The sequence below is a fragment of the Lynx rufus genome, unplaced genomic scaffold (assembly GCF_022079265.1).
Source record: "Lynx rufus isolate CCGP_SWC_20201006 ecotype Redwood Valley unplaced genomic scaffold, mLynRuf1.p SCAF_5, whole genome shotgun sequence".
NCBI classification, from domain to species: domain Eukaryota; kingdom Metazoa; phylum Chordata; class Mammalia; order Carnivora; family Felidae; genus Lynx; species Lynx rufus.
In genome coordinates this window covers 11080920-11094203 of record NW_025814867.1, presented here as the reverse complement: position 1 = coordinate 11094203, position 13284 = coordinate 11080920, and the positions used below count along the sequence as shown (strand labels likewise).

At 49.5% G+C, this 13284-nt stretch overlaps 1 protein-coding gene across 1 annotated transcript in view; it reads right to left on the bottom strand.

The window, feature by feature from the left end:
• Positions 1-12849, bottom strand: part of OSBPL10 (oxysterol binding protein like 10) — a 308147-nt gene extending 295298 nt beyond the window's left edge. Inside the window, exon 1 of the mRNA XM_047099830.1 lies at positions 12569-12849. Within this exon, the coding sequence (XP_046955786.1) occupies positions 12569-12849 (281 nt within the window). The remainder of the gene's footprint in view (positions 1-12568) is intronic.
• Positions 12850-13284: the final 435 nt, after the last annotated feature.

The following is a 13284-nucleotide window of genomic DNA, read 5'->3' as shown; positions in this document are numbered from 1 at the left end:
AGGGATGGTACAAGAAAGGAAAGTCATTACTAAGGAGGATTCTGAAGGCCCTAAACACAGCCCTGAAACAGTGATGCTTTGTGACCAGGGAAAAGACCACCAGACATCAACTACTCACACAAAGAGATTCCGCCCCTGAGAGGGACGCAAAACCACTAATTAAAACCCGGGGCCCCTTCTTTGGGAAGGCCGCAGCAGGAGAGAGAAAGAGTGAGGGATAAAACAGAATAATGACTATCTTGCAGGGAAATGAGCTGGTACAGGTCTACCCTGAGGCAAAGCCCTCCGTGATCTCATCTGTGAAATGAGGGGGTAGAAGATCGCCAAGCTCTTTCCAGAGTGTGATAGAAAGAAAACACCCTTTGGTGTCAGACACGCTGTGGCTCCACAACTTACCAACTGTGCCACTTACGTTCTATGCCTCGGTTTCTCCACCTGGAAAATGGAGATTCTACCCACATGTTCTCCCTATCGTGGAAAATTCCAGAGGTTGGCAGCCCAAGATTTGTGAGGTGGCTCTGAGCAACAAAATCCTCAGAGGCTAATAAGTCTCTCCAGTCTGGATGGCCTTCACTTCAGCCACCTCAAGCCTTAAGATGGCTGCAGGATTCCAACCACCACGTCTGCATTCCAGTTGCGGCCATATGTCTCTATTCCAAGAGCAAAGGAAAAAGAAGGAAGGGTACAAAGAAGGTTCTAGGAAACTTTTGTGATAACTCTGCTCATGTCTGGAACAGAATCACACAGCCATCCCTAGCTGTGAGGGAGAGGAGGGGTGCAAACTACAGTTTTATCTAGGACAACTACGTATCCAGCTACAAACTGGGGTTCTGTGACTATAGAAGAAGCAAAGAATGGACAAATCTGCAATACCCCCACCTCACTTTAAGGACTAAACTGGATAATATATGTAAAGTCTGATGATTCCCGGACTCACAAACTTATTCCTTCCCTGTCTGGTAACACTGAGAGCGTATGATGGGTCTCAGCAGCTTAAGAGGTCCCTCCTGCGGTAGCCCTTAATGCGGGGCCTCTGGCCACACCCCACATACAACTTGCACTGCAGCCCAACAAACCCATCTCCCCCTTTCACGGTTCTAAACCTTTGTACTCACAAAGCCTCCTTCCAGAGAAGCCTTCCCCGCCCACCCCGGCTCCTGTCTGCGTGACAGATCGCTCCTCAACATGCTAGGTCTTGCTCACCTGCCTCTCCTCCCTCCACCCCCAGGTAGAGCCCGTGCTCTCACTCCCAGGTGCTTCCCTTATGGGAGCACTCACCATCCCTTATCGAAACAGCAGCCACATCTAGTGAGTGCCAGTCCCTGTCCTGAGCCCTGCACACACAGCTTCGCAGCCAATCCCAACAACCCTATGACACAGACTCTGTATCATCCCCATTTTACAGATAAAGAAACAGAGGCCCAGAGAGGTTAACCAGCTTGTCCAAAGTTACGCTGGGAGGAAACACCCGAGGCAGGATTCGAGCCCAGGGCGCTGGACAACAAACCTGTATTCAGCCACCACTCTAGACTGCCTCTACTACTAGAGGGAGGGGTCTAGATGTCATCTTAGAGCCGGGATGATCAAACTACATCCCACAGGCTAACTCCGGCCCTCCACCTGTTTTCGCAAACAAAGTTTTGTTGGAGCACAGGGGTACCCACTTGTTTACCCTGGGAGGGCTGCAGGGTTGCCATGGAGACTCGAGATAGCCCAGGATGCCCAAAATATTAACTACCTGGCCCCTCTACGGAAAAAGTTGGCTCAACCTTGTTTTAGGCTGTCAGCTCCTCAAAACATGGCCTGTGTGCGTTGCTCCTGTGTCCTCGGCATCCCGCGTGGCATTGCATTTGGCACAGGCACAAGAGGCGCTCAACAAACACGTGGGGTGTGAATACTCCACCAGCAAAGAGGAGCGCGTCGGGGGGCTGAGGCTGCCGGCTCACTCGGGACTTGGAAAGTTTCCCAATTCTGTCCAGATACTATGTAACAACCAAAAGGGAAAACTGTCGCAGGGCTTCGGTTGTGTTGTTAGTGGCTCGCCATGCCTCTGACGGAGGGACCCCTGCAGGCCAGTTGAGGGCCGTCTGTATCCATCAGCAAACCCACTCAACTCCCCTGAACAAGTGGCCTGGGCGACCCCTGGGGCCCAGCCGCCCGTGGGAGAATGTGGGTTCCACTGCTTCCTAGGCGGGATCCCCTCTCACCCGCCCACCTCCACTGGGAGGTCACTGACCCGACTTTGCAGATGAATGCCGAACACATCCTGGAAAAGAGGTGTTAAAAACTGATGTTGGTTGCCTTTCAACTGGTTACATTTTTATCAAAACATTCATAGGAAAAGGGGCCCCTGGGTGGCTCGGCGGGTTAACCGTTTTCGGCTCTGGCCACGAACTCACAGTTGGTGAGTTTGAGCCCCGCAGCGAGCTCTGCACTGGCAACGTGGAGCCTGCTTGGGATTCTTTCTCTGCCCCTCTCCCCTTCTTGTGTTTGCTCACTCTCTCTCTCTCTCTCTCTCACAATAAATAAACAAACGTTAATAAAAACACATTTATAGGAAGGGACCAAACCACATACAACAGAAATAGCCCTCTAAAAACGACAGCAAAACGTGAAAAAGTTATCCAAGGCTCAAATGCCTCCTCTGACCTTCAAAGAACAGGCCCGCAACGAGACTGTATAATGTTTCCTAATTTTATCGTAATTATTGATGTCACTGCACGAGACACAAATAAAGCACTTTCCTTCTGGGCTGTGACCATATTCGATCCAGCCTGGGTTATCAAAAATCACATTCTGGATGGTTTTCTCTTTAATTCTGTCTTGGCCTGGCCCCAAATCACATCAGGCAGGAGCCAGGCAGAGCTACAAAAAGCCTCCCACATTTCCGGCACAATCGTTTCAAGCCTCCTTTCGGGACACAAAAGCCGTATCTCTTCTCTTTCCCAGAGTTTTTAAACAACGGTCCAACTCGAGCAGACTCTTGAGGACCCACGGGCTAAAAGCAGCAAATGGAGACAGTCAGCCACTTTGCAAATCAAGTAACTTGTCACCTGGGTCCTCATGCAGGAGGAAGGGTTAAGAAACACCTATTTGCTAAGGCTGGGTCTAAAATGACCACTAACTTGGCCCCTCGGTTCCACAAAGTTACTCACTGGTCTAAAACATAGGACTTCCGGGGCGCCTGGGTGGCTCAGTAGGTTAGGCGTCCGACTTCAGGCGTCTGATTTCAGCTGGGGTCATGATCTCACAGTTCGTGGGTTCGAGCCCCGCGTCCGGCTCTGGGCTGATGGCTCAGAGCCTGGAGCCTGCTTCCGATCCTGTGTCTCCCTCTCTCTCTGCCCCTCCCCTGCTCATACTGCCCCCCCACCTCTCTCTCTCTCTCTCTCTCTCTCTCAAAAATAAACATTATTTTTTTTTTAAATATAAGACTCCCAAGTAGACACATTTCTGCTGAGGCCCCTACTGTGTGCCACCCGCTGTGCCGGGCCTGCTGTCTGTAGCAGCCTCACAGCAATACTCCAAGGTTAATATCATTTCACAGATGAGGAAAACAGGGCCCAAACAGTCAAGTGACCTGCCAAGGTCATGCAGCTAAAAAGAGGCCAAGCCGGAAAGGCAGGGAAGTCTGACCATGTCACCAGCCTGTGCACCTGCACACTGCCCCCCTCCGAAGCTGGCTGGCATTGGGGGCAGTCCACTCAGGTACATACTGCTGGTGGGGAAATGGCTCAGCCACTCTGGAAAACTCTTCGGGAGTTTCTACATGCGCGTATCCTATGACCCTGAGATCCCAATCCCCAAGCATGTACCCAAGAGAGATAAAAGCATGTGTCCACGCAAAAACTTATACACAGGGACGCCTGGGTGACTCAGTCGGTTAAGCGTCCGCCTTGGGCTTAGGTCATGATCTCAACGTTCATGAGTTCGAACCCTGCATCGGGCTTGATGCTGACGGCACGGAGCCCCCTTTGAATTTGGATCCTCTGTCCCCCTGTCTCTCTGCCCCTCCCCCACTTGCTCTCGCGCTCTCTCTTTCTCTCTCAAAAATAAACATTTTTTAAAACCCTTTAAATGACAAAAATAATAAAAAATAAAAAACTTATACACAAATAGCAGCTTTATTGATAACAGCTAAAAAAACTGGAAACCCAAATGTCCACCTACAAGTGAATAGATAAACCGTGGTATATCCACAGGATGTAATATTACACAACAACAACAAAATTATAATCTACGGATAGATGCAGCAACACCCAGAATCTCAGAACACGAGGCTGACTGAAATAAACCAGACTCCAGAAAGGATCCCCTATATGGGTCCACCTATACGAAAACCCAAGAACAGACAAAACTAATTCATGGTGATAAAAATCAGAAACAGAATGCAGGGGACGGGGAACTGACTGGCAAGAACAAGGAAATCTGGGGTGGGGGGAGGGGTAGAACCCGGGGAATCAGAGAATGTTCTGTACTTTTTATTTTTTTTTTTTTTAATTTTTTTTTTCAACGTTTATTTATTTTTGGGACAGAGAGAGACAGAGCATGAACAGGGGAGGGGCAGAGAGAGAGGGAGACACAGAATCCGAAACAGGCTCCAGGCTCTGAGCCATCAGCCCAGAGCCCGACGCGGGGCTCAAACTCACAGACCGCGAGATCGTGACCTGGCTGAAGTCGGAGGCTTAACCGACTGCGCCACCCAGGCGCCCCTGTTCTGTACTTTTTAAAGGAGTGGTTACACGGCGTAAACAATTGCCAAAATTCAGCAAACAGAACGCCTGAGACCTGTGCGCTTTATTGTATTTAATTATACCTTTAAAAAAAAAAAAAAAAAGTCCTCAGGCTAATGAGTCAGTCATTCAGATGACAAAACAGAAAACATGAATTATTACACGTATACTTCCAAACTGATTGCTCAAGGGTATTTAAAGAAGCCCCAAAGAAAGTCTGATTTGCCCATGAAAGCAAATTAAGTTTACTCACTGGCTCTAGAAAGAATTTCCCTCACAATAAGGCCCACCACCTTGCGTTTGCCCAAGGGGTCTGTCCAGTAGACAGAGATGAATGAGTCCAGCAACCCTGCCTAACCAGCCCACTTTCAGTCAGGACAGCAACCCTTTCAGGACAGAGATGGCTGTCCCCATGGCAACCAGTGAAGGTGGGAAAGGTGGAGGGGAAGGGAGCCAGCGGGATTAAGAACCACTTTAGAATAATGACTGTATGGAGGCTGCGAGTGCCATACCCCTACCCCCCCCCCCACCCCGAGGTCCGAGTCCTAATTCCTTGAACCTGGGAATGTCACCTTACAGGGCAGGGAGCAGATATGACTGATTTAAGGGTTTTTAAATGGGGAGATTGTCCCGGATGATCTCGGTGGGCCCTACATGCAATCCCTAGGGGTCCTTCTAAGACGGGGACAGAGGGAGACTTGATACAGAGGAGAAGGCAATGGGAAGACCGAGGCAAAAACTGGGGTGAGGCAGGTACCAGCCAAGGAATGCCAACAACCACCAGAAGCTGGAGGAAGCAAGAAATTAGCTTTCCCTTGGAGCGTCCGGTGAAAGCCTGGGCCTGCCAAGACCTTGATTTGGGCCCAGGGAAACCTATTTCAGACTCTGGCCTCTAGAACCATGAGAACATAAATGTCTGTTGTTGGGAACTACCAAGTTTACTGTCATTTGTTCTAACAAAACTAACACAGACCGGGAGCCTAAAATGCAGTATTGTTTCTGCCAGATATCTACACTCCTCCGATATCACTTCAAACTTTTAAGAAGTAATCGAATTAGTAAACGTTTTTCTTCTCTTTTTTTTTTAAATTTATTTATTTATTTTTTTTTAACATTTATTTATTTTTGAGAGGCAGAGAGAGGCAGAGAGTGAGCAGGGGAAGGGAAGGGAGAGAGTTGTCGGCACAGAGCCCAACGCGGGGCTCAAACTCACAAACTGTGAGATCACGACCTGAGCTGAAGTTGGACGCTTAACTGACTGAGCCACCCAGGCGCCCCCCTTTTTTTCATTTTTTTTAATGCTTATCTACTTTTGAGAGAGAGAGGAGAGAGGGAGAGAGCATGAGCGGGGGAGGGACAGAGAGAGGGAGACAGAATCTGAAGCAGGCTCCAGGCTCTGAGCTGTCAGCACAGAACCTGATGCGGGGCTTGAACCCACAAACTCTGGGTCAGGTCAGATCATGACCTGAGCCGAAGTCAGACGCTTAACCCACTGAGCCACCCAGGTGCCCCAAAGTTTTTCTTTTCTTGAAAGAAAACATCAGAGAATATCCTTATTACCATGGGGTAAGCAAAGATTTTCTAAATAGCACTCAAAAAGAACTAATCATAAAAGGGGAAAAATTTTTATATGTGACTATGCTAAAATTTAAAATCTGTGCATACCAAGAGATGACATGGCAAACCACGAGTGACGATGCCTGCTTTCTGTTTGCAGTGCCCGTATCCGCGTGCACATAACCCATCGGCGAACCCCTATCCAGAATCTATGAAGAACTTTCTTTCACAAGTCAATATGAAAAAGCAGATGTCCCACGATACAAACAGCGAAGGACTTAAGTAACACCTGACAAAACGTGAAATCCAAATGGCCAACAGGCACACAAAAAGATGCTAACCTTCATTAGTCATCAAGGAAAGGCAAATTCAAACCACAATCAGATGCCACCCATCGGATTGGCTAAAATGCAAACAGACAACATCGAGTATAGATGAGGCTGTGGGGCACCCAGAACCCTCAAGCGCTCCTGGCGGGAATATTAACAGATCCAACCACTAGGAAAAAACTCTCTTCATAAGCCGGACAGTTGGAAATACTGTCGCGTAACCCAGTATTTCACTCCTAGGTATACACGCACAGAAATGCGTATGTATGTTCCACAGAACTCACGGCAGAGCTTTCGTAAGGGCCCCAAACTGGGAAAAACTCAAAAGTTTATGAGAAGCGTCCACGTATTCAGTATATTCATACGATGGAATAGAGCAGTGCACACAGACTACGATTAGACCCAGCACCACGGAGGGGGCTCAGGAACGTGATGTTAAGAGAAGAAGCCTGGAACAATACATCATGCCGTTCGATAGGAAATTCAAGAAGAGGCCTACCTCATGTAAGGTGCTGGACATCGACAGCGGGCGACCGTGAGGGACGGCGGGAGGGGACTGGCCGCTGTTTCTCGATCTGGATACGATCCGCTCATGAAAATGCGTTGAACTATTATGCGTATGAGTTACGCGCTTTTCTGAACGTACGTTAGACTTCAAGTTTACCCCCCAAAACTAGTTATTCCGAGATTATGGGAAAAGCTTTTTTTCCCCTCAATGTAACTTTTTCAAACTGCAAAATGGACGCAAGCTCACCTCAGGAAAAAATAAATAAATAAAGGAAAAAAGAACAAATAATATCCCCCACGACCCCATCAACCAAGGAAAACCGTGGTAACCATTTGGCGTAAATCTCCTCAAATACACATACATTTTAAAGAGAGAGGAGGAGAGCACATCCTACAGGGAGTGGTTAACACAGGCAGGTGCTCCATAAATATTCTGAACCATACGTGAATAAATCATATTAGATGCTATTTCGTAACCTAGGCAACCACCTCTTTACTGTTGCCGTCCACGAAGTAATCCAGTGTCCCCAAAGGATTTGAGTGTGCAAACTCACACTCTGGCAAACCAGCCAGCAAGGTGTGTGAATACTTTCTAAGGACATGTGGGCAAGAACATAAAACCCAGAGCCGTGATTTTTTAACCCTGGTTATCACCAGCTGCCTCTAAAATTTGTGGAGTACTCAAAAAGCATTCATTTTAATTCAGTACGGTTTTAAAAGTTAATACATGCTCCCTCCTTGACTTTTTTAAATTTTTTTTTTCAACGTTTATTTATTTTTTTGGGGGGGGGGGACAGAGAGAGACAGACCTGGCCACTGAAGGCCCACATTAGCTGGGCAGCCGTGGGCCCTAAGTCAAGGTGGGCATTTCACAAGGTAAGTCAGACTCCCTGACCCCGAAGACGAAGACTGATGGTTGCAGAGGGCGGGGCAAATGACACACATATCAACTTGAGGACAAGGCTATAAACAGGTAGAGAACCAAGAAATACAACAACAGTAGCTATATAAATACAAATTAATCCTGCTTTCATTTCTCTTTCATTCACTCTCTTATTTATTCAGTTATATCTACTGACCCCTTATGATATGCCAGACCCCGTTCTAGACACTGGAGATACAGCAGTGAACACGGCAGACGAAACTATTCTCTGTCCTCAGGGAGTTGACATCTTGTGCGGGGGGACAAGAGTAAAATATTGAGTGTGTCAGAGGGTGGTGGTGATGGAGAAAAATAAAGCAGGGGAGGGAGACAGGGACTGGAGGAGGGGAGCAAGTCACTTGCTGTAGAGATGCAAATATTTGCTGGGTTCCAAGTTTTAAAAGGATCCTTTCAAAACATATCCTCTCCAAAGAACTCTGGCATAATTATGTTAATGGGAGCCCCAGGGTAACCACAGGATTCAGAAAATAAACCAAGAACTTTATGAACCAGAAAGGGTCCATTTACGACGGGCAAATTGAAGATCCAATAATAGCTACCACTTCTCCAGATCTTGTTCCGCACCTTTCTCAGCTGCTTATAGACCAGTCTCCTCAATTAATTTTCACACTGAACGGATGAGAAGGGTAACATCTTTTCTCTCTTTAACAGATGAGAAAACGGAAGCCGAGAGCAATTAAGAAACCGGCCCAAGGTGACACGTGTGCTAAACGTTGATGTCCAGGTTCGGCCCGGAGTCCACACTCCCCTTACGTTCCAAATAAAACGTCCACTGCTCACCTGGGGTTTTCTTTGCCTGATACTTACCTTCCTTATCCTGCTCAAGACTTAACCTTTAATATTTTACTGAGTTCTCACAACCGCACCCATCACACTCACACACACACACACACACACACACACACACACACACACACACACACAAATTGGAGGCCGGTTCCATATTTGCAACGTCTTCTTTTCTCTTGATAACGAAAAGTGAATGACGATCAAGACCCTCAAATGTTGAAATACCACTTCCTAGACCCAATTAGAAATTATTTTCCCGGGGCACCCGGGTGGCTCAGTTGGCGACGCATCTGACTCTTGGTCATGATCTCACGGTCCGTAGGTTCGAGCCCCACATCAGGCTCTGCACTCATAGGGCAGAGCCTGCTTGGGATTCTCTCTCCCCCTCTCTCTCTGCCCTCCACCACCTGCATTCTCTCTCTCTCTCTCTCAAAAACAAATAAGTAAACATTAAAAAAACAAAGAAAAAGAAATTATGTTCTCAAACATTTGATATTCCCAGCAAACCCAAAATAGTTCCATCTGGGTTGGAGACTAAAATTAGCCTTCGTGCCGGCAAAGGAAGAGTTCATACGGCCCATTTCTTACAAACTAAAAACGAGTTCCCCAAAGATAACTCCTGGCTGCCCCCCATCCTCCCCACAAGCATGAGGGTCCCCTGTGACCCTCATCTCCATAAAAGACGCCTCCACCTCAACATCCCAGGCTCTCAGAGCTATAAACACAAGAGTCCGCCTTGGCCCCTCTTTCTCTCACCTCATCCAACCCATGGGCAGCTTCTATCCTCCCCACTCCAAATCTGTACCTTCTCTCCACTTTCCTCGTCCCCCAAGTGCAAGCCCCCAGCATCTCTGGCCTAGACCACTGTGAGGAGCTCCCAACTGGCCTGTTTCCCGATAGGACCCTGTGAAATTCTCATCTCCAAAGAGTACCCAGAGTGAACTTTTTAAAGCACGAATCAGACCATGTCACCTCTCGGCCTAAAATCCTTCTGGACAACCAGAACGCAGCCTTAGATTCTTCCCCCGGACTACAAGGCACCGTGCGGCCTGGCACCGGCCTGCCTCACCAAGCTTTTGGGCTTCAACTCTCTCCCTGGTTCACTCTGTGCGAAAACCAAAAGACTAGCGAAAACACAGTGCTTGAGATTAAAATGTGAATAGGGGTGCCTGGGTGGCATCTGACTTCGGCTCAGGTCCTGATCTCGCAGTTTGTGGGTTCAAGCCCAGCATCAGGCTGTGTGCTGACAGCTCAGAGCCTGGAGCCTGCTTCCGACTCTGTGTCTCCCTCTCTCTCTGCCCCTCCCCGCTCGTGCTCTGTCTCTCTCTCTCTCTCTCAAAAGCAAATAAACATTAAAAGAAAGAAAAAAGTACTGCAGAAGAACATGCCATGAGATCCAAAAGTGAAGGTAACTTGAATCAAGCTGCCCACTGTTTGTACCAAGGCATTCCCCTGGGCCAGGGAGCTAGGGACTTGTACTTTTTAATTCTGAGTCTCCTCCCCTACTTCATGTGCAGATGCCTGTGCGTTTTGCACACTGAAATAGCTCCGGCTCTTAGAAAAGTGCCTGGCACATAGTAGTTCCTCAATAAAATAGTCTCCAAGTAAATACATTCATGAACACATGAATATAGTGTCAAAGTTTCTCTCTTTCTCCTCTCTCCCTTCTTACTGTTCCAGACCTCCCCTTGACAAGGGAGAAATGTGCAACCACTGAGTCTCCACAAATCCTCTCCAGACCACTAATGGACCTTTGGCAACAGCTGAGAGAACACGGATGTGGGGAACACAGACCTGAACACTGAGACATGAACCACTAGAAAGAGATAATGCTTTTGGAGTCAGTGGTAAACTTACAGTCTACTATGCTAAGAATAAACACTGACGGCATAGACCACACTAAACAAACTCAGCAAAGATGAGGTCTCACACATTACACAGTACATTTCACCTATGAAGCCTGCAATCATGTAAATATTATTATTACTACATTATTATTAATTTTGCCTCTTCTCAATCTGGCATAACCTACATACCCCAGTGGATTTAAGATCATACAAAAGCATGAGTTACTCCAATTCCTACTAAATCCGCCAGAAAGAACAAATCCTTTAATATGCATTGCAGGTAAAGTACCATCCCCAGTGAAATGACTGTAATCCAGGGTAAAATCTCTGTTGGCCTCATAAGCTACTTGGGGGGGGGGGGGGGGCAGAGCATTAAAAGGGACTGCCCAACACACAAACCAGATGCTGTCACCAACAAGGCACAATTACCAAGAACTGAAATCGGATTGAATCATCTCCTCTCTCTCTCATCCTACACACACTACCTATTCCTTTGCAGCTTTCAAAACCTGAAGGGGAAAAGAGGCAAGAGCAGACACCAGGGCTATTTTGAGAAATAAAAGGACTCAAAAGTTAAAAGCACAACTTCCACTGACAGAGTAGCAGATCTCCCAGGAAACCCAGGTGACTCAGAAAGTTCTCTGATAGAAACAAGTCAGTTTCCATAATTAGGAAGTGGTCTTCCTCCCTGTTGAGTTTCATGTAAATAACTGCCCGGTCAAAGTTTCAGCTGGAAGCCACCTGAACATTTTCCATCCCATGTGCAGGCAGAGAGGACCAAGTAATCCAGTCTAACCAGCAGAGAGAAGCAAGAGTTCCCAGGGTGTGATTCAAACTTCACAAGCATCCTGAAAAATCCCAAGACCTAAGATCCAAGGGCCACAGACGGCAGGACAAAAGATCTCATCCACAACGTCTATCTCCCTCTGGCTTGTTTTTGAAAAACAAAGTAAAAAAAAAAAAAAAAAAGTAAACAGCAGCACCACATCTGCTCCTTCCAAGTCCCCCTCACTATCCTCTGCATTGTGCCCCACGTACCATCATCAACACAAGTGAGCTGGGGGCCCTTCCCTTAACACCCCCATCCTCCCACGTGGCCATACTGGGTTTCCCAACAGTGAGGGCAGAGTGAGCGGGGAACTTCAAAAGGCACCTAAATGGGCGGGGGTTAATAACAATAGTTTACAAAGCAAACCGTCCATTTCCAAAGGGGAGAGGGTGTTCAAAAAAAAAAAAAAAAAGAAGGAAAGAAATAACTAAGCTTCTGTTGCAGAGATTGGAGGTCTCAAACCACCCACTGGGCAGGAGGTAGCGCGCGCTCCGGAAGGCACCAAGAATAAGTGGTAGGTGTTTGGTGATGGTGGTGGTGGTGGTGGTTTTAAACACTAAAGTTTTAAATGAACTATGTTACGGAGAGAATTGTTGTGATGGGACCAGGGGTATTAACGCTTTTTCCTGCAGGCATACAGCACGCCCCCTCTGCCTCTCTTCCTCAGCCATTCTTCAGGAGTGCGGGAAACCGCTAGCAGGCAGGGCCCTGGGACCAATGCGCCCCTCTTTTGCTACTCCAGTCCCTGCAGGTGCCAGGGCCGAAGAAAACCGGGTCTCTCGCCTCCCTCTCCGCCACTGCGGTGCGGTCCTGGGGTGGGGTCACGGCCTGCCCCATCCCGGGCACCCCACCTGGAAAGGAGCTGGGACGCAGGAAGGGCACTCGGAGAGGCAGCACCGATCGGCCGGTGGCACAGTGGCGCGCGCGCGCGCGCACACACACACACACACACACACACACACACACACACACACACACACACAGCTGAGCGGCGCGAAGGGAGGGGCGCGCGGTGGCGCTGGCGGCGGGCGCGTTACCTGTTCTGCCAGCCCTGGAGGAGGTTGGTGTATTTGCTGAGCACGCCTTCGAGCGCCGGCTCCCTCCTGCGGCCGCCTCCTCCCGACGGACTAGCGGCCACCGAGCCCGGGCTGCTGCGGCTGCCCCCGCCGCCGAGCCCGGCTACCGCCGACCGGCTGGAGACCCCCCGGCCGGCCAGGGAGCAGGACGGCGAGGAGCCAGCCGAGGTGGCGCGGCTGCTGCTGCGGCTGCTGCTGTTGCTGCCCCCGCCGCCGTCTGCGCCTTGGGCCGCCCTCTCCATGGTCCGTGCGCGCCCGGAACGCGAGTGCCCGCCGCGGTGGCGGCCGCGGCGCTGGGGCTCCCGGCGCGGCGGCGGCGGCGGCGGCAGCTGCTGCTGCTATAGCTCCGGGCGCCCGGGCCGCGCGTGGCTGCTCCAAATCCCCGGGAAATGCCTGACTCATACAGGAGGAAGAGGAGGAGGCGAAGGAGAGCTGGGAAGGAAGCCAACGGGGCTGGATGCAGCTGCGGCCGCCCCTCCTCCTGCCGCGGCCCTGGCCCCGGCCCCTCCCTCCGTACTAGTTTCCTCGGCAAGTTCGGAGCGGGTGGCCGGTTCGGCGAGCCCTCCTGTGGTTCCTCTTCCTCTTCTTTCGGGTCCTGGCGGCCGCTCGGGGCCGGGGGCGCTGCCGGGCGCCGAGCCGCAGGGTGGGTACGCCCTGTCACCCTCGCGTTCCTTCTG